The following is a 21,397-nucleotide window of genomic DNA, read 5'->3' as shown; positions in this document are numbered from 1 at the left end:
ATACATTCTATTTTATTATTTTATATGATCGTGCAATGACTTTTATTTCCCATCCTATACTATTCATCATAATTATTTATATTTTATTAACACGCAGGTAGTTTCTTTCCATTTAGTTTTGTATTAATTATGTTATTCTATATCTTTACCTTCTACTTTCATCTAAAGCAGTGCATGTACTCTATCTGTTATGATGTACAAAAATAAACCTTTGCATTCATATTTCTTTAACATGTTTGATGTTTGGTCCCTTACTAAAAATTAAAAAAAAAAAATTAAATAATTGTTTTAAGTGTCAACCGGAAGTCGACGCTCTCTTATTGTGAAAAGCGTGACAGATCCGGAGCATCCTGACGTCTTCTCGGAGCACAAAGTAAAAAAACGCATCTCGGTGAGATGCTGCTTCAGAGCCCTCGCGGATCCAGCAGGGCGGGCTCCTCTATCATACATGCTTAATCCTCTTCCGGCTCCTTTGTTTTTTAATCTGGACTGAGACCTGTGAGTGTGCGTGTGTGTGTGTGTGTGTGTGTGTGTGTGTGTGTGTGTGTGTGTGTGTGTGTGTGTCCGATGGCCACCACCACCACCACCGTCCCCAGCATCAGCACCACCACCTCCTCCACCGGAGGGCCGTCGGGCCAGCCAACCCGGCCGGGATTCAACCAGCACACCTAGCAGGTCGCTCCGCTGTCAGTATTCATTCTATTTCAATACATTTCTACATTTAAAAATGACACTTAAACACACCGAGCTGCATGCAGAAGAGGCTCCTCCCACATGCTCACTTTTGGAGGATGCTCTGGTATCTTTGCCTCCTTGTGAGGACATTTGGAGCTGCCTACATATCATCAGGGTGACTTTTATCATTAAACTGTCTCTGTGTGTGTGTGTGTGTGTGTGTGTGTGTGTGTGTGTGTATTTAGACCCACCCAAGAGGCTCTTTGTTGGATTTAAACCCCTCCAGCATTAAGGACGATGAGAGCAACATCTGATTTATTGTGTTTGGACATGTAGAGTAGAGCTCTGTGGGACCTTCAAGAGCCTCTGGATGTCTCTCAGTGGACAGATTGGAAAACATGTGACACAGTTAATGTGGCCAGATGGGGATGAGTTGGGGGGGGGGGGGGATAGTGTGTGTGTGTGTGTGTGTGTGTGTGTGTGTGTGTGTGTGTGTGTGTGTGTGTGTGTGTGTGAGGGGGGGGGGGGGGTCATCTGAGATAAAGATAACCTTTTTTGATCTCACTCGTTAACATCAGGACCAGCAGCAGGTGTGTGTGTGTGTGTGTGTGTGTGTGTGTGTGTGTGTGTGTGTGTGTGTGTGTGTGTGAAGTCTATATTATGTAGAATTAAGGGAATACAAATTAAATAAAAACAATTTTTTTGAGGACTAATAATTAAATTATATTAAATAAATAAATATATGTAAAAGCCTCAATTATCAAATTAATTTGCAGGTTCATTTGAAGTTAAATACATATTCACAGAAATACAAACAATTAATAAACAAAATATATTCATTTATTTGACAAATTAATTATTTTGTATTTATTTTTAAGTATTTCACAATTATTATTTTCTGTTTACATTTTTTTTATTTTTATTTCCCACATTTATTTATTTGTGTTCTAATTTATTTCTGTATTTCTATTACTGTGGATATTTATTCATTTTCACATTAAACCACATGTATGTGATTAGGGATTTTTACTTTTACATTTTTTTATTTTAATATCAAAACAATATGTACCTCTGAAGTGTAGTACAGTAAAAAGTACAATATGTACCTCTAAGATGTAGTACAGTAAAAAGTACCTCTAAGATGTAGTACAGTAAAAAGTACCTCTGAGATGTAGTACAGTAAAAAGTACCTCTGAGATGTAGTACAGTAAAAAGTACCTCTGAGATGTGGTACAGTAAAAAGTACCTCTGAGATGTAGTACAATAAAAAGTACCTCTGAGATGTAGTACAGTAAAAAGTACCTCTGAGATGTGGTACAGTAAAAAGTACAACAGTTACCTCTGAGATGAAGAGGACTTCCTGGTTAAAAACACATGAACTGTGTACTAATATCTCTCTCTCTCCACATCAGACCCAGCTGCCTTAACTGACCTTTGAAGAACAACAGGACTCTTCTTCTTCATCTTCATCATCTTCTTCATCATGAGCCATCAGAGAGTCGACTGATTGAACCAGAATCCTGAAGATGACCGAGAGCCGGAGGAGGAGGGAGCCGAGAGACGCAGGACGGCAACAAAACTAGGACAAAAGGATGTGAATGTGACTTTTTTATTTTAACGCTGTTCATTGAACCAAACGTCCCCGAAACAAACTCAACATTTCAATCCAGCGTAAAACAAACAAACTTTCAGATTCCTCAGAAAACCAACGATGTGATTGGAAGACAGCAGCGACGATTGTTGATTCACGATTATTAGCATCCAACACGACCACGATTGTCTCCTACTGACGAAATCTATGTTGTTTTTTGTTGTAAATATGGAGTTTTAAATCAAAAGACAGCAAATAAGATTGTGTCAACCAAATCAACAACGAAGCCACAAGATTGTACATCTAAAACCAAACCGTGCGTTGGAATAACAAAACGAGCCGATCTAAGGGACGAAAGTTCGGAAACAGAGGACAATCGGGAATCAAACTCACGATGACTCACCTCCACGCCGGCCTGAGCTCGGAGACGACGGAGAAGGCTCGCTTAGAGCTCAACGAGAACCCCGACACGCTGCACCAGGACATCCAGCAGGTAGGCAGCTAACGCTAGCTAACGTTAGCATGCTAACGGTGACGGTTGAAAAAAAAGTACAATATGTACCTCTGACATGTAGTACAGTAAAAAGTACAATATCATGTAGTACAGTAAGAAGTAAGAAGGCGGCTAACGCTAACTAACGTTAGCATACTAACGGTAACTGTTGACACTTGTCCTACCGACCGGGTCCCCGTAAACCACAAAGGTGTACTTTCTGTCATAACTCTCCAATTTTCATGACTTTAAAAATCAATTTGTTCCTCATAACTTCACATAATCAGTGTTTTCTGATTGGAGGACGCTCCAGATCACTGTGATTGATCCGTGTCTCTGATTGGAGGACGCTCCCGGTCACTGTGATTGATCCGTGTCTCTGATTGGAGGACACTCCCAGTCACTGTGATTGATCCGTGTCTCTGATTGGAGGACGCTCCCGGTCACTGTGATTGATCCGTGCCTCTAATTGGAGGACGCTCCCGGTCACTGTGATTGATCCGTATTGTCTCTGATTGGAGGACGCTCCCGGTCACTGTGATTGATCCGTATTGTCTCTGATTGGAGGACGCTCCCGGTCACTGTGATTGATCCGTATTGTCTCTGATTGGAGGACGCTCCCGGTCACTGTGATTGATCCGTGTCTCTGATTGGAGGACGCTCCCGGTCACTGTGATTGATCTGTGTCTCTGATTGGAGGACGCTCCCGGTCACTGTGATTGATCCGTGTTTCCTTTGATCTGAGGTGCGGGACATGATCGTGACGCGGCCCGACATCGGTTTCCTGCGGACGGACGACGACTTCATCCTCCGCTTCCTGAGAGCCAGGAAGTTCGACCAGACGGAGACCTTCAGGCTGCTGGCCCAGTACTTCCAGTTCAGACAGCAGAACCTCGACATGTTCCAGAGCTTCAAGGTTAGGGTTCAAAGAGACAGGAGGGATCACAGATGTGTCCTTGTCAAGAGTCCTTTTCCTCTGAAGGGTTCAGTTCCTTCAGTTTGACTGAACACATCACAGAAGTTCAGAGACAAGAGACCTTTTTCTGTCAGAATCCAACAGTACAGTTCATGAGTCCTCTCCTGTTTCCTTTCCTCTCCTTGTTTCCTTTCATCGTGTCTCTTTTCCTCTCCTGTTTCCTTTCATTAAATAAAAGTAGATGACATAGTTAACCCTACACTAGATTGAGATTATTTCCTTGTTTCCTTCCCTTAAATAGAAACACAGCAGACACACAGTGAATTGTCTTCTATTGTTTCCTTGCTACCTTGTTTCCTTGTCTCAGGTGGACGACCCCGGCATCAAACGGGCGTTGATGGACGGTTTCCCCGGCGTGTTGGAGACTCCAGACCAACATGGCCGAAAAATACTCATCCTGTTCGCCTCCAACTGGGACCAGAGCAGGTAACACACACACACACACACACACACACACACACACACACACACACACACACACACACACACACACACACACATACACACACACACACACTCTATTGATTGCGAACACAAAGAGCTTAATGAGTCGTTTCTGGATCCGTGTTTATTTAAGACCTGCAGCGTCACGCTCGCTTTAACTATTGATGAGCTGTTGATCCATGTGCTCCTCCTCCTCCTCCTCCTCCTCCTCCTCCTCCTCCTCCTCGATCAGGAACTCCTTCACAGACATCCTGAGGGCGATCCTTCTCTCTCTGGAGGTTCTGATAGAGAACGCTGAGCTCCAGATCAACGGTTTCGTCCTCATCATCGACTGGAGCAACTTCTCCTTCAAACAGGCCTCCAAGCTCACGCCCAACATCCTCAAACTGGCCATCGAGGGCCTTCAGGTAAAACACACCTGATCAATACTAAAACACACCTGATCAATACTAAAACACAGCTGATCAATACTAAAACACAGCTGATCAATACTAAAACACACCTGATCAATACTAAAACACAGCTGATCAATAGTAAAACACACCTGATCAATAGTAAAACACAGCTGATCAATAGTAAAACACACCTGATCAATACTAAAACACACCTGATCAATACTAAAACACAGCTGATCAATACTAAAACACAGCTGATCAATACTAAAACACACCTGATCAATACTAAAACACACCTGATCAATACTAAAACACAGCTGATCAATACTAAAACACAGCTGATCAATACTAAAACACACCTGATCAATACTAAAACACACCTGATCAATACTAAAACACAGCTGATCAATACTAAAACACAGCTGATCAATACTAAAACACACCTGATCAATACTAAAACACAGCTGATCAATAGTAAAACACACCTGATCAATACTAAAACACAGCTGATCAATACTAAAACACAGCTGATCAATACTAAAACACCTGATCAATACTAAATCACCTGATCAATACTAAAACACAGCTGATCAATACTAAAACACAGCTGATCAATACTAAAACACAGCTGATCAATACTAAAACACACCTGATCAATACTGTCACCTTTAATCACTGGATCCTTTATATTAATTTCTTCCTTTAATCAATAAAACAACTGATTTCAGACTTTTTACATTTTCTCATCTGCTCTCCTGTTTCCTTTCCTTTATTCTCCTCTCCTGTTTCCTTTCTCCTTGTCTTGTCTCCTCTCTTTTCCTTGTTTCCATCCTTCCCCCCCCCTCTCATCTCCTCTGTTCCTCTCGTCTTCTCTGTCCTCCTCGTTTCTTCTCCTTGTCTCCTCCCCTCTCGTCTCTTCTCCCTGTCTCCTCCCCTCTCGTCTCGTATTCTCGTCTCCTCCCCTCTAGGACAGTTTCCCTGCCCGGTTTGGAGGGATCCACTTTGTGAACCAGCCGTGGTACATTCACGCCATGTACACCATCATCAAACCTTTCCTTAAGGACAAGACGAGGAAACGGGTGAAGACTCACTCACTCGCTCACTAGTTCACTAGTTCCTCTTTTCTTCTTCTGTCGTTTATGAACTTCCTTCTTCTTCTTTTTACGTTTTATCGTTTCCTTTGTTGTTTTCTGATTATTAACCCCCCCCCCCCCCCTCTTCCTCAGATCTTCCTGCATGGTAACAACCTGAACTCGCTCCACCAGCTCCTCCAGCCCGAGTGTCTCCCCTCAGAGTTTGGAGGAACTCTCCCTCCGTACGATATGGGGATCTGGGCCAGAACGCTGCTCGGACCGGATTACAGCGACGAGACGGAGTACACACTGACCTACGACGCTCTGCACGTCAGGGAGGGAGGAGGAGGAGGAGGAGACAAGGAGCTGATGAAGAGGTGAGGAGGAGGAGGGGGGGAGGGGGAGGGAGGAGGAGACAAGGAGCTGATGAAGAGGTGAGGAGGGGGAGGAGGGGAGGGGGAGGGAAGAGGAGACAAGGAGCTGATGAAGAGGTGAGGAGGAGAAGGAGGGGAGGGGGAGGGAGGAGGAGACGAGCTGATGAAGAGGTAAGGAGCGGGAGGAGCGGAGGGGGAGGGAGGAGGAGACAAGGAGCTGATGAAGAGGTGAGGAGGGGGAGGAGGGGAGGGGGAGGGAGGAGACGAGCTGATGAAGAGGTGAGGAGGGGGTGACGTCATTCGTTGATCCTGAGAACGTTCCTCAGACCGACATCTTCTCAACACTAGTCGTCCTGCAGTTTGTATCTCTCCACTTCTCTGTGTGTCTTTAGTTCATCTCCACTTCTCTGTGTGTCTTTAGTTCATCTCCACTTCTCTGTGTGTCTTTAGTTCATCTCTACTTCTCTGTGTGTCTTTAGTTCATCTCTACTTCTCTGTGTGTCTTTAGTTCATCTCTACTTCTCTGTGTGTCTTTAGTTCATCTCCACTTCTCTGTGTGTCTTTAGTTCATCTCCACTTCTCTGTGTGTCTTTAGTTCATCTCCACTTCTCTGTGTCTTTAGTTCATCTCCACTTCTCTGTGTGTCTTTAGTTCATCTCTACTTCTCTGTGTGTCTTTAGTTCATCTCTACTTCTCTGTGTGTCTTTAGTTCATCTCTACTTCTCTGTGTGTCTTTAGTTCATCTCCACTTCTCTGTGTGTCTTTAGTTCATCTCTACTTCTCTGTGTGTCTTTAGTTCATCTCTACTTCTCTGTGTGTCTTTAGTTCATCTCTACTTCTCTGTGTGTCTTTAGTTCATCTCCACTTCTCTGTGTGTCTTTAGTTCATCTCTACTTCTCTGTGTGTCTTTAGTTCATCTCTACTTCTCTGTGTGTCTTTAGTTCATCTCTACTTCTCTGTGTGTCTTTAGTTCATCTCCACTTCTCTGTGTGTCTTTAGTTCATCTCTACTTCTCTGTGTGTCTTTAGTTCATCTCTACTTCTCTGTGTGTCTTTAGTTCATCTCCACTTCTCTGTGTGTCTTTAGTTCATCTCCACTTCTCTGTGTGTCTTTAGTTCATCTCCACTTCTCTGTGTGTCTTTAGTTCATCTCCACTTCTCTGTGTGTCTTTAGTTCATCTCTACTTCTCTGTGTGTCTTTAGTTCATCTCCACTTCTCTGTGTGTCTTTAGTTCATCTCTACTTCTCTGTGTGTCTTTAGTTCATCTCTACTTCTCTGTGTGTCTTTAGTTCATCTCTACTTCTCTGTGTGTCTTTAGTTCATCTCCACTTCTCTGTGTCTTTAGTTCATCTCTACTTCTCTGTGTGTCTTTAGTTCATCTCCACTTCTCTGTGTGTCTTTAGTTCATCTCTACTTCTCTGTGTGTCTTTAGTTCATCTCTACTTCTCTGTGTGTCTTTAGTTCATCTCTACTTCTCTGTGTGTCTTTAGTTCATCTCCACTTCTCTGTGTCTTTAGTTCATCTCCACTTCTCTGTGTCTTTAGTTCATCTCCACTTCTCTGTGTGTCTTTAGTTCATCTCTACTTCTCTGTGTCTTTAGTTCATCTCTACTTCTCTGTGTCTTTAGTTCATCTCTACTTCTCTGTGTCTTTAGTTCTTCTCTCCTTCTCTGTGTGTCTTTAGTTCATCTCTACTTCTCTGTGTCTTTAGTTCATCTCTACTTCTCTGTGTCTTTAGTTCATCTCTACTTCTCTATGTGTCTTTAGTTCATCTCTACTTCTCTGTGTGTCTTTAGTTCATCTCTACTTCTCTGTGTGTCTTTAGTTCATCTCTACTTCTCTGTGTGTCTTTAGTTCATCTCTACTTCTCTGTGTCTTTAGTTCATCTCTACTTCTCTGTGTCTTTAGTTCATCTCCACTTCTCTGTGTCTTTAGTTCATCTCCACTTCTCTGTGTGTCTTTAGTTCATCTCTACTTCTCTGTGTGTCTTTAGTTCATCTCTACTTCTCTGTGTGTCTTTAGTTCATCTCCACTTCTCTGTGTGTCTTTAGTTCATCTCCACTTCTCTGTGTGTCTTTAGTTCATCTCTACTTCTCTGTGTGTCTTTAGTTCATCTCTACTTCTCTGTGTGTCTTTAGTTCATCTCCACTTCTCTGTGTGTCTTTAGTTCATCTCTACTTCTCTGTGTGTCTTTAGTTCATCTCTACTTCTCTGTGTGTCTTTAGTTCATCTCCACTTCTCTGTGTGTCTTTAGTTCATCTCTACTTCTCTGTGTGTCTTTAGTTCATCTCTACTTCTCTGTGTGTCTTTAGTTCATCTCTACTTCTCTGTGTGTCTTTAGTTCATCTCCACTTCTCTGTGTGTCTTTAGTTCATCTCCACTTCTCTGTGTGTCTTTAGTTCATCTCCACTTCTCTGTGTGTCTTTAGTTCATCTCCACTTCTCTGTGTGTCTTTAGTTCATCTCTACTTCTCTGTGTCTTTAGTTCATCTCTACTTCTCTGTGTCTTTAGTTCATCTCTACTTCTCTGTGTCTTTAGTTCATCTCTACTTCTCTGTGTCTTTAGTTCATCTCTACTTCTCTGTGTCTTTAGTTCTTCTCTCCTTCTCTGTGTGTCTTTAGTTCATCTCTACTTCTCTGTGTCTTTAGTTCATCTCTACTTCTCTGTGTGTCTTTAGTTCATCTCTACTTCTCTGTGTCTTTAGTTCATCTCTACTTCTCTGTGTGTCTTTAGTTCATCTCTACTTCTCTGTGTCTTTAGTTCATCTCTACTTCTCTGTGTGTCTTTAGTTCATCTCTACTTCTCTGTGTCTTTAGTTCATCTCTACTTCTCTGTGTGTCTTTAGTTCATCTCTACTTCTCTGTGTGTCTTTAGTTCATCTCTACTTCTCTGTGTGTCTTTAGTTCATCTCTACTTCTCTGTGTGTCTTTAGTTCATCTCTACTTCTCTGTGTCTTTAGTTCATCTCCACTTCTCTGTGTGTCTTTAGTTCATCTCTACTTCTCTGTGTGTCTTTAGTTCATCTCTACTTCTCTGTGTCTTTAGTTCATCTCTACTTCTCTGTGTGTCTTTAGTTCATCTCTACTTCTCTGTGTCTTTAGTTCATCTCTACTTCTCTGTGTGTCTTTAGTTCATCTCTACTTCTCTGTGTCTTTAGTTCATCTCTACTTCTCTGTGTCTTTAGTTCATCTCTACTTCTCTGTGTCTTTAGTTCATCTCTACTTCTCTGTGTGTCTTTAGTTCATCTCTACTTCTCTGTGTGTCTTTAGTTCATCTCTACTTCTCTGTGTCTTTAGTTCATCTCCACTTCTCTGTGTGTCTTTAGTTCATCTCTACTTCTCTGTGTGTCTTTAGTTCATCTCTACTTCTCTGTGTGTCTTTAGTTCATCTCCACTTCTCTGTGTGTCTTTAGTTCATCTCTACTTCTCTGTGTCTTTAGTTCATCTCTACTTCTCTGTGTGTCTTTAGTTCATCTCTACTTCTCTGTGTCTTTAGTTCATCTCTACTTCTCTGTGTGTCTTTAGTTCATCTCTACTTCTCTGTGTGTCTTTAGTTCATCTCTACTTCTCTGTGTGTCTTTAGTTCATCTCTACTTCTCTGTGTCTTTAGTTCATCTCTACTTCTCTGTGTGTCTTTAGTTCATCTCTACTTCTCCACACGCTGCATCAACGTAGTGATGAAAGAAAACTGAGTTAATGCCATAAAATAATTGTCGGCGTTAATTCATTAACGCGATAATAACGTAATAACTTGCCCAGCACTAATATTTTTGTATTACTATCATAAGTATTACTATCATTAGTATTACTATAAGTATTACTCTGTGTGTTTCAGGTCTCAGTCGGCAGTGGAACCAGGAACTCTCCGGCAAACGGACAGAGAGACCAGCACACCGCTACTGGCCCTGGACTGAACACACACACACACACACACACACACACACACACACACACACGTTCTCTCACACACACCAGCTGTGTATTAAGCTGGTGTGTGTGCTTTTAGTCCTGTTGACCTATCAGTGACTGAACTTCCTGTACAAAACACACACACACACACACACACACACACACACACGTGTTGTTTCGGTCACAAACATTCCTGAATGTTTGAGGAAACAACGCGATCACGTTCAATCAGTGAAACTTTATTTAAACCTCAGCGATGAACAGACGATAGTTCAGAAACATTTCAAACAGTTTCCACCAACAAGGATTAACTTAACTTTAACTTAACTTTAATCAGTTGATTCTGGATCAAAACCATGAACCAGATTAACTAGTTTGAGCTAAATATTATTCATCAGGCTTTATTGTATGGACCCCTTTTTATTTTCTGCCTTTATTTGTTTATATGAATCTTGTTTACTTTAGGCTTAAGTTTGAGTTTAAAAACTCTAGTCGTGATTTAATTTGTGATTAAAGAGAATCCTTGTTGGTGAAACGAAACCTTTATCTTTGCTGTGAATCTAAAATGTGAAGTTAGTTTCAGGTTCTGAATTCTTTAAAGTATTTTCCTCAACGTATGAATCAAAATACGTCCCGATAATCTGAAAGAGAAAGAACTTCAAAGGAAAAAGAAACTTCACTTTGGTAGAATCATTTCAACTTTTTTCTTTCATGTAAAAAAAAAAAGAAAAAAAAAAGAAAAAGAAAATCACAGCTACTTTGCACAATAGTTTCAAAATAAAAGCACCGTACATGTCGCCACTAAATCAGCAGAGGCTTTAAACCGGATCACATGCATGAAAAAACAAGAGTTCTACCAGAGTGAAAGAAAAGAAGAAGAAACCAGAGGATGCCAAATTATCACCTTTAACCTCGAAGGGAAAGATTGTTTTTATTAACGTATTATTATGAAGATTGTATATTATTATCAATAAAGTATTATTACACTGAAAAAAATAGAACACACTTAACCGATCGTATTTAGATATTTAAAGTCTAATTATCTTCGTAGAATGTTTCAAATTCAACAACTCGTCACATTTGTGGCGAAAGTGAGAACATTTGCAGGTTGATGCTTTTATTTTGAAAATATCTGGATGGGTTAATGTCTGTCAGGACTCTTTGTGTTGGACTCGTCTTCAGGGCTTCACTCAAATACTGTATTTACGTTAATGAATGTAGACAATAAACATTTACACCAACCACACCCGTTATTGGGCTTTTATTTTGACAGGCACAATACTCATCGTGGTGGAGACAAGGAGAGGAGAGACAAGAAGAGAGGAGACAAAGAGAGGAGAGACAAGGAGAGAGGAGACAAAGAGAGGAGAGAAAACGGGGAGGAGATGAAACAATGAGAGGAAAGGGGAGGAAAAAACAGGAAACAAAGAGAGACAGGACGAGGAGACAAGGAGAGGAGACGAGGAGACCTGTGAACTCCTCTGGTGATCTTTGTTGAACCAGTTTATCTGAACAGAACCAGAAGAACTCTTAAAAGGAATCAAAGAAACAAAAACACTTTTTATTTTTTGTGTTTTTTATTAATTTTAATATAAATATAAATCATCTTTAGTAACATCGTGTTTCTTTGTTTTCTGTGCAAATGTGATGAAAGAAAAACGCATCAGTGGTAAAAATGAAGGCTTTCTGATTTCATAAACAACAACAACAACAACGTTATGAAACCTGTGAGACGTCTTAAAGTAAACATTTTAGTGTTTTTATTTGTATTATTCATCTTTTGAACACAACAGCTGCTTTCTAGTTTCTCTATATTTAAATAAACTAGAAAGAAATCTAGAAAATACACGTTGAACCACCACATGACCAGAACCAGAACCAGAACCAGGACCACAACTCTGAGCCAGAACCACAACTCTGAGGGTGGATCAGCACTAGAACTCGTACCGCATGTTTGTGTTTTGGTTAAAGGTTGTAAAGTCAGGGAGAAGAGAGGCAACAAGGAGAGGAGACAAGGAGAGGAGACGAGGAGAGAAAACAAGGAAAGGAATCAAATTGATAAGAGTAAACAAGGAGAGGGGACAAAGAGAGGAGATCCAGTTAAGAGAGGGGAATAAATGAAGAGAGGAGACGACGAAAGGAGAGGGGAGGAAACAAGTAGAGGAAACAAGTAGAGGAGACAAGGAGAGGAGACAAGGACAGGGTTCTCACAGTCTGGTCAAAGCGTGTTTCCTAGATGTGAAATGTTTTGTTTCTTTGAAGGAGGTCAGTGTATTTTCTGTTAAATGTAGAGAAACCAAAAACCAGCTGTTCTGGTCCAAAGATGAACCAGAACCCTGGACCAGAACCCTGGAGGATCAGGACCAGAACACGTGCTGCGTGTGTTCAGGTGACGGTCGTGAAGTCAGAAGTGACGTATTCGTTTCCTTCCTTCAGTCCGGCGGGTCGATCCTTCAACAGTTCGGTCGTCGGTCACGAGACTCTTCTCAGACACAGGAAGTGGTTTTATTTCACCCACAGCAGAAGAAGAACCAGAAGCGCTCCGATAAGTCCGTCAAGCTCTCACCGGTCTGAGGCGGGTCCTGGTCTAAATGGGGCTCAGGTTCTGGCGCTGGTGGGCCGTCAGCTCCGGGTGCCACACGTCCACGATGAAGATCAGCCGGTAGCTGTCGGCCTCCTGCCACACCTCGTGCTCAAAGGAGTCGTCGAAGATCAGCACTCTGCCCTCCTCCCATTCCCTGAGGAGGAGAAGGAGGAGGAGGAGGAGAAGGAGAAGGAGGAGGAGGAGAAGGAAGAGAGGTCAGCCATTTTGGAAAAACCCCAAAGGTCGAGGGTTCGATCCCCATACGGGCCAAACACAATCTTCAACGTCAAACAGCAAACATGACAAAGAATGTGACCAATTTAATAATAAACAAATACAATCTGATTATTAAATCTGTACGTTAATGTGGTTAACCTCAGTCTTCTGTTTATATCGGTGTTCATTTAAGCATTATTATTTGTTTTTGTTTTTATTCATAAATGTATTTATTTACACATTAATTTGAACATTTATTCATACATTTAATTATGATGTCTGTATCTATCTATGCATTTATTTATTTATGCATTTCTGTACTTAATTATACATTTATTTTGTATTTGTTTATTTATTTATATATTTCTGTATTTATTCCTGTAATTATATATACATATATTTATTTATTTTGTATGTATTTATTTTGTGTTTATTTATACATATATTTATTCATACTGAGTCATTGTCTCGGGGGTTTGATCCTGAACTAGAGCACGGACATTAGACTGTAGAGCGTGTTGCTGACGGGGACGGCGAGGGTTCGATACCCGTACACTCTCACAGCGCTCCTAACGATGAAGACGAAGATGAAGACGATGAAGACGATGAAGAGCAGTACCTGGTCTGGTCGGTGCAGCGGATCTTGCAGCCGTGTTTAGGAACCACGAGGCCGAGATGCATCCTCAGTCTGCAGTTAGTGGGTCCAGTGTGAGGCCACACATGAGTACCAGGGTGCATCACGGAGAACTTGATCTACACACACACACACACACACACACACACACACACACACACACACACACACACACACACACACACACACACATTAAAAAGATTAAAACAGATTAAAACGTTCAGATTATTTCTTGTTTTTACTAAAAATAATCAGATCAGTTATTTTAAGACGTTTCCTGCTTCAGAGTAAAAACACAGATTCAAGCTGAGCAGACGAGGAGAGGAGACAAGGAAATGAGATAAGGAGATGAGCCAAGTAGAGGAGACAAGAAGGGGAGAAGAGGTGACAGGGAGAGGAATCAAAGAGAGGAAATGAGGAGAGGAGATGAGGAAAAGGGAGGATATGAGGAGAGGAGATGGGGAGAGAAAACAAGGAGAGGAGAAAAACAGATGAGAGGAAACAAGGAGAGGAAGCAAGGAGAGGAGACACCTGTACCTGTCCTCTCTTGCAGCCTGTAGCCTCAGTGAACCTCTCCAGCAGTGAGCAGGTCTTTGGGACGCTCTGACAGGCGTTTCCTACTTTCTTCCCTAAAAACACACAAAACACACAAAACGCACAAAATACACAAAACACACAAAAAAACACACAAAACACATTGAAACCTCATTAACATTCATAATAATGATCAAAACATGTTTTCTTCTCCAAATTAGACGTTCTATTAAATATCATAAAATGGTGAAAAAGCTCCAGGAGAGACTGAATGAATACATGTATATATTGATGTATATATTGATGTATATATTGATGTATATATTGATGTATATATTGATGTATATATTGATGTAAGTATTGATGTATATATTGATGTATATATTGATGTAAGTATTGATGTATATATTGATGTATATATTGATGTATATATTGATGTAAGTATTGATGTATATATTGATGTATATATTGATGTATATATTGATGTATGTATTGATGTATGTATTGATGTATATATTGATGTATATATTGATGTATATATTGATGTAAGTATTGATGTATATATTGATGTATATATTGATGTATATATTGATGTATATATTGATGTAAGTATTGATGTATATATTGATGTATATATTGATGTATATATTGATGTATATATTGATGTAAGTATTGATGTATATATTGATGTATATATTGATGTATATATTGATGTATATATTGATGTAAGTATTGATGTATATATTGATGTATATATTGATGTATGTATTGATGTAAGTATTGATGTATATATTGATGTATATATTGATGTAAGTATTGATGTATATATTGATGTATATATTGATGTAAGTATTGATGTATATATTGATGTATATATTGATGTAAGTATTGATGTATATATTGATGTATATATTGATGTAAGTATTGATGTATATATTGATGTAAGTATTGATGTATATATTGATGTATATATTGATGTATATATTGATGTATATATTGATGTAAGTATTGATGTATGTATTGATGTATATATTGATGTATATATTGATGTATATATTGATGTAAGTATTGATGTATATATTGATGTATATATTGATGTATATATTGATGTATATATTGATGTAAGTATTGATGTATGTATTGATGTAAGTATTGATGTAAGTATTGATGTAAGTATTGATGTAAGTATTGATGTATATATTGATGTAAGTATTGATGTAAGTATTGATGTAAGTATTGATGTATATATTGATGTATATATTGATGTATATATTGATGTATATATTGATGTATGTATTGATGTATATATTGATGTATATATTGATGTATATATTGATGTATATATTGATGTATATATTGATGTATGTATTGATGTATATATTGATGTATATATTGATGTAAGTATTGATGTATATATTGATGTATATATTGATGTAAGTATTGATGTAAGTATTGATGTAAGTATTGATGTAAGTATTGATGTAAGTATTGATGTATGTATTGATGTAAGTATTGATGTATGTATTGATGTATGTATTGATGTATGTATTGATGTATGTATTGATGTAAGTATTGATGTAAGTATTGATGTATGTATTGATGTATGTATTGATGTATGTATTGATGTAAGTATTGATGTAAGTATTGATGTATGTATTGATGTATGTATTGATGTAAGTATTGATGTAAGTATTGATGTATGTATTGATGTATGTATTGATGTATGTATTGATGTAAGTATTGATGTAAGTATTGATGTATGTATTGATGTATGTATTGATGTATGTATTGATGTATGTATTGATGTAAGTATTGATGTAAGTACTGATGTAAGTATTGATGTATGTATTGATGTATGTATTGATGTAAGTATTGATGTAAGTATTGATGTAAGTATTGATGTATGTATTGATGTATATATTGATGTATGTATTGATGTATATATTGATGTATATATTGATGTATATATTGATGTAAGTATTGATGTAAGTATTGATGTATGTATTGATGTATATATTGATGTATATATTGATGTAAGTATTGATGTAAGTATTGATGTATATATTGATGTAAGTATTGATGTATATATTGATGTATATATTGATGTAAGTATTGATGTAAGTATTGATGTAAGTATTGATGTAAGTATTGATGTATATATTGATGTATATATTGATGTAAGTATTGATGTAAGTATTGATGTATATATTGATGTAAGTATTGATGTAAGTATTGATGTATGTATTGATGTAAGTATTGATGTAAGTACTGATGTAAGTATTGATGTAAGTATTGATGTATATATTGATGTAAGTATTGATGTAAGTATTGATGTAAGTATTGATGTAAGTATTGATGTATGTATTGATGTAAGTATTGATGTATGTATTGATGTATGTATTGATGTAAGTATTGATGTATGTATTGATGTATATATTGATGTATATATTGATGTAAGTATTGATGTAAGTATTGATGTAAGTATTGATGTAAGTACTGATGTAAGTACTGATGTAAGTATTGATGTATATATTGATGTAAGTATTGATGTAAGTATTGATGTAAGTATTGATGTAAGTATTGATGTATGTATTGATGTAAGTATTGATGTATGTATTGATGTAAGTATTGATGTAAGTATTGATGTATGTATTGATGTATGTATTGATGTAAGTATTGATGTAAGTATTGATGTATGTATTGATGTAAGTATTGATGTATGTATTGATGTAAGTATTGATGTATGTATTGATGTAAGTATTGATGTATGTATTGATGTATGTATTGATGTAAGTATTGATGTAAGTATTGATGTATGTATTGATGTATGTATTGATGTATATATTGATGTAAGTATTGATGTATGTATTGATGTAAGTATTGATGTAAGTATTGATGTAAGTATTGATGTAAGTATTGATGTATGTATTGATGTATATATTGATGTAAGTATTGATGTAAGTATTGATGTAAGTATTGATGTAAGTATTGATGTATGTATTGATGTATGTATTGATGTATATATTGATGTATATATTGATGTAAGTATTGATGTAAGTATTGATGTATGTATTGATGTATATATTGATGTAAGTATTGATGTATATATTGATGTATGTATTGATGTAAGTATTGATGTAAGTATTGATGTAAGTATTGATGTAAGTATTGATGTATATATTGATGTAAGTATTGATGTAAGTATTGATGTATATATTGATGTAAGTATTGATGTAAGTATTGATGTAAGTACTGATGTAAGTATTGATGTAAGTATTGATGTATATATTGATGTAAGTATTGATGTAAGTATTGATGTAAGTATTGATGTAAGTATTGATGTATGTATTGATGTAAGTATTGATGTAAGTATTGATGTATATATTGATGTATATATTGATGTAAGTATTGATGTAAGTATTGATGTAAGTATTGATGTAAGTATTGATGTATGTATTGATGTAAGTATTGATGTAAGTATTGATGTATGTATTGATGTAAGTATTGATGTATGTATTGATGTAAGTATTGATGTATGTATTGATGTATATATTGATGTAAGTATTGATGTATGTATTGATGTAAGTATTGATGTATATATTGATGTAAGTATTGATGTATGTATTGATGTAAGTATTGATGTAAGTATTGATGTAAGTATTGATGTATGTATTGATGTATATATTGATGTATGTATTGATGTATGTATTGATGTAAGTATTGATGTAAGTATTGATGTATGTATTGATGTATATATTGATGTAAGTATTGATGTAAGTATTGATGTATATATTGATGTAAGTATTGATGTATGTATTGATGTATATATTGATGTAAGTATTGATGTATGTATTGATGTAAGTATTGATGTACAGTTGTGGTCAAAAGTTTACATACACTTGTAAAGAACATAATGTCATGGCTCTCTTGAGTTTCCAGTTATTTCTACAACTCTGATTTTTCTCTGATAGAGTGATTGGAACAGATACTTCTTTGTCACAAAAAACATTCTTGAAGTTTGGTTCTTTCATGACTTTATTATGGGTTAACAGAAAAAGTGATCAAATCTGCTGGGTCAAAAATATACATACAGCAACATGAATTAGCAATTTTGGTGACTTAGAAAGTTGTGTCAATGAAATGAGCTTCATAGCATGGCCTCTTAACTTCTTGTGAGTGATTATGAGTGACTACAACTGGTGACTTCTCTGAGGCCATTTAAATAGGGCTCATTGGATACAAACGCCCACAAACGCTACAATGGGAAAGTCAAAGGAGCTCAGCATGGATCTGAAAAAGCGAATCATTGACTTGAACAAGTCAGGAAAGTCACTTGGAGCCATTTCAAAGCAGCTGCAGGTCCCAAGAGCAACAGTGCAAACTATTGTTTGTAAGTATAAAGTGCATGGCACTGTTTTGTCACTGCCACGATCAGGAAGAAAACGCAAGCTATCACCTGCTGCTGAGAGAAAATTGGTCAGGAGGGTGAAGAGTCAACCGAGAACCACCAAAAAGCAGATCTGCCAAGAATTAGAAGCTGCTGGAACACAGGTGTCAGTGTCCACAGTCAAGCGTGTTTTGCATCTCCATGGACTGAGAGGCTGCCGTGCAAGAAGGAAGCCCTCGCTCCAAAAGCGGCACCTTAAGGCTCGACTGAAGTTTGCTGCTGATCACGTGGACAAAGATAAGACCTTCTGAAGGAAAGTTCTGTGGTCAGACGAAACAAAAATCAAGCTGTTTGGCCACAATGCCCAGCAATATGTTTGGAGGAGAAAAGGTGAGGTCTTTAACCCTAAGAACACCATGCCTACCGTCAAGCACGGTGGTGGTAGTATTATGCTGTGGGGCTGTTTTGCTGCCAATGGAACTGGTGCTTTACAGAGAGTAAATGGGATAATGAAGAAGGAGGATTACCTTCAAATTCTTCAGGATAACCTAAAATCATCAGCCCGAAGGTTGGGTCTTGGGCGCAGTTGGGTGTTCCGACAGGACAATGACCCCAAACACACATCAAAAGTGGTAATGGAATGGCTAAATCAGGCTAGAATTAGGGTTTTAGAATGGCCTTCCCAAAGTCCTGACTTAAATCCCATTGAGAACATGTGGACAATGCTCAAGAAACAAGTCCATGTCAGAAAGCCATCAAATTTAACTGAACTGCACCAATTCTGTCAAGAGGAGTGGTCAAAGATTCAACGAGAAGCTTGCCAGAAGCTTGTGGATGGCTACCAAAAGCGCCTAACTGAAGTGAAAATGGCCAAGGGACATGTGACCAAATATTAGCACTGCTGTATGTATATTTTTGACCCAGCAGATTTGATCACTTTTTCTGTTAACCCATAATAAAGTCATGAAAGAACCAAACTTCATGAATGTTTTTTGTGACAAAGAAGTATCTGTTCCAATCACTCTATCAGAGAAAAATCAGAGTTGTAGAAATAACTGGAAACTCAAGAGAGCCATGACATTATGTTCTTTACAAGTGTATGTAAACTTTTGACCACAACTGTATGTATTGATGTAAGTATTGATGTATATATTGATGTAAGTATTGATGTATATATTGATGTAAGTATTGATGTATATATTGATGTAAGTATTGATGTATATATTGATGTAAGTATTGATGTATGTATTGATGTAAGTATTGATGTAAGTATTGATGTAAGTATTGATGTATATATTGATGTATGTATTGATGTATATATTGATGTAAGTATTGATGTATATATTGATGTATGTATTGATGTATATATTGATGTAAGTATTGATGTATATATTGATGTAAGTATTGATGTAAGTATTGATGTATGTATTGATGTAAGTATTGATGTAAGTATTGATGTATATATTGATGTATATATTGATGTAAGTATTGATGTAAGTATTGATGTATATATTGATGTATGTATTGATGTAAGTATTGATGTATATATTGATGTATGTATTGATGTAAGTATTGATGTAAGTATTGATGTATATATTGATGTATGTATTGATGTATATATTGATGTATGTATTGATGTATGTATTGATGTATGTATTGATGTATGTATTGATGTAAGTATTGATGTATGTATTGATGTATATATTGATGTATGTATTAATGTATGTATTGATGTAAGTATTGATGTAAGTATTGATGTATGTATTGTATGTATTGATGTATGTATTGATGTAAGTATTGATGTATGTATTGATGTATATATTGATGTAAGTATTGATGTATGTATTGATGTATGTATTGATGTAAGTATTGTATGTATTGATGTATGTATTGATGTATGTATTGTATGTATTGATGTATGTATTGATGTATGTATTGATGTATGTATTGATGTATATATTGATGTATGTATTGATGTATGTATTATATATTGATTTGTATATTTGCTGTGTACCTTGTTGCCAGAGGGTGTACTGGCCCCACTCCCCCTTCTCTCTCAGGTTCTCCTCCTCAGGAACAAAGGAACCCGTGCTGTGGTTCATCATGTTCAGAGCCTCCTCTCTGATCGTCTTCCAGTTCCTCTCCAACGCCTGAGACACAAGACAGCAGACTGTTAGATGAGAGTCCTAGTATCGGTGAAACGATCCCCGTCCCTCCTCTCCACGTCTCCTGAATTAGCTTCAATGTGTCCCCTGAGGCCTCGTGGAGGACGTGATGGACTGATGGGGGACGTGATGGACTGACGGGTTTGCTCACCCTGACCAGGTCGCTGTAGCCCGTCTCTCTGGACGTCCACCACGGCTGAGCCTTCAGTCCGTCCACGTTGTACAGAGACCTCTGCCACACGGACGCAAAGTGACCACGCTGGTGACCCAACTCATACCAGTGGTAGGCCTGGAGGAGAGACAGAGAGACAGAGAGAGACAGAGAGAGAGAGAGACAGAGACAGAGAGAGAGACAGAGAGAGAGAGAGAGAGAGAGAGAGAGAGAGACAGAGAGAGAGACAGAGAGACAGAGAGACAGAGAGAGAGAGAGAGAGAGAGAGAGAGACAGGCTTTGTAATCTCCAACATTTTGAATAATAACTGTAAGTTGGTAAGTTGATTACATATTTTTTCTCACTTGGTGTAACGTATTAAAATAACATTTATTCCATAACTTCATTAATGTATTCTATAACTTAACTTAATGTATTCTATAACTTCATTTATTCTATAACTGAATTGAATGTATTCTATAACTTCAGTAGGTAACGTCGGTCCATGCCATGACTTCACTCACGCTGTCGTCTCCGACTCTCTGCAGAGCGTCACCCAGGTGGAAGTAAAACCGCCCGTCATCTGTTCCTGGTTCACCTGACTCCAAACCCTCCTAAAGGAGACAAGAACCAGGAGATGAGGTCACAAGGAGAGGCGAGGAGACAAAACAAGGAGAGGATAGAAGAGAAGAGAAGATAAAAAAGGAGAGGAGAGAAGAGGAAATGAAACAAGGAGACAAAACGAGGAGAGGAGGAGATGAAACCGACATCAGACTTCAAACATCTGCAGCTGATATTT

General features: G+C 37.8%; 2 protein-coding genes across 14 annotated transcripts in view; one reads left to right on the top strand and one right to left on the bottom strand.

The window, feature by feature from the left end:
• The first annotated feature begins 348 nt into the window (after positions 1-348).
• LOC137874183 (clavesin-1-like) lies at positions 349-11,173 on the top strand. 2 transcript variants are annotated; one of them, XM_068712772.1, is made up of 8 exons: positions 349-675; positions 2,088-2,759; positions 3,505-3,675; positions 4,043-4,161; positions 4,412-4,586; positions 5,543-5,653; positions 5,801-6,024; positions 9,854-11,173. In XM_068712772.1, exons 2-8 carry the CDS (start codon positions 2,661-2,663, stop codon positions 9,930-9,932), a joined length of 978 nt encoding a protein of 325 aa, XP_068568873.1. In that variant the 5' UTR covers positions 349-675; positions 2,088-2,660; the 3' UTR covers positions 9,933-11,173. The 2 variants fall into 2 exon arrangements, with proteins under 2 accessions (XP_068568873.1, XP_068568872.1); XM_068712771.1 differs by having other exon boundaries at positions 349-686.
• Positions 11,174-11,247: 74 nt separating this feature from the next.
• unm_hu7910 (un-named hu7910) overlaps positions 11,248-21,397 on the bottom strand; it is a 30,796-nt gene continuing 20,646 nt past the window's right edge. For all 12 annotated transcript variants that reach the window (XM_068712769.1, XM_068712756.1, XM_068712758.1 and 9 more), the window contains 6 exons: positions 21,123-21,212; positions 20,599-20,736; positions 20,297-20,432; positions 13,899-13,990; positions 13,347-13,480; positions 11,248-12,665 (listed from right to left, as the gene is read on the bottom strand). In XM_068712769.1, coding sequence (XP_068568870.1) covers positions 12,515-12,665; positions 13,347-13,480; positions 13,899-13,990; positions 20,297-20,432; positions 20,599-20,736; positions 21,123-21,212 — 741 coding nt within the window. In that variant the 3' untranslated portion in view covers positions 11,248-12,514. The remainder of the gene's footprint in view (positions 12,666-13,346; positions 13,481-13,898; positions 13,991-20,296; positions 20,433-20,598; positions 20,737-21,122; positions 21,213-21,397) is intronic.

Source organism: Cebidichthys violaceus, unplaced genomic scaffold, assembly GCF_023349555.1.
Source record: "Cebidichthys violaceus isolate CVI_PGR_0920_01 unplaced genomic scaffold, fCebVio1.0.p SCAF_171, whole genome shotgun sequence".
NCBI lineage: Eukaryota > Metazoa > Chordata > Actinopteri > Perciformes > Stichaeidae > Cebidichthys > Cebidichthys violaceus.
The sequence above is the reverse complement of the archived record's forward strand: the minus strand, read 5'-3'. Positions and strand labels throughout refer to the sequence as shown.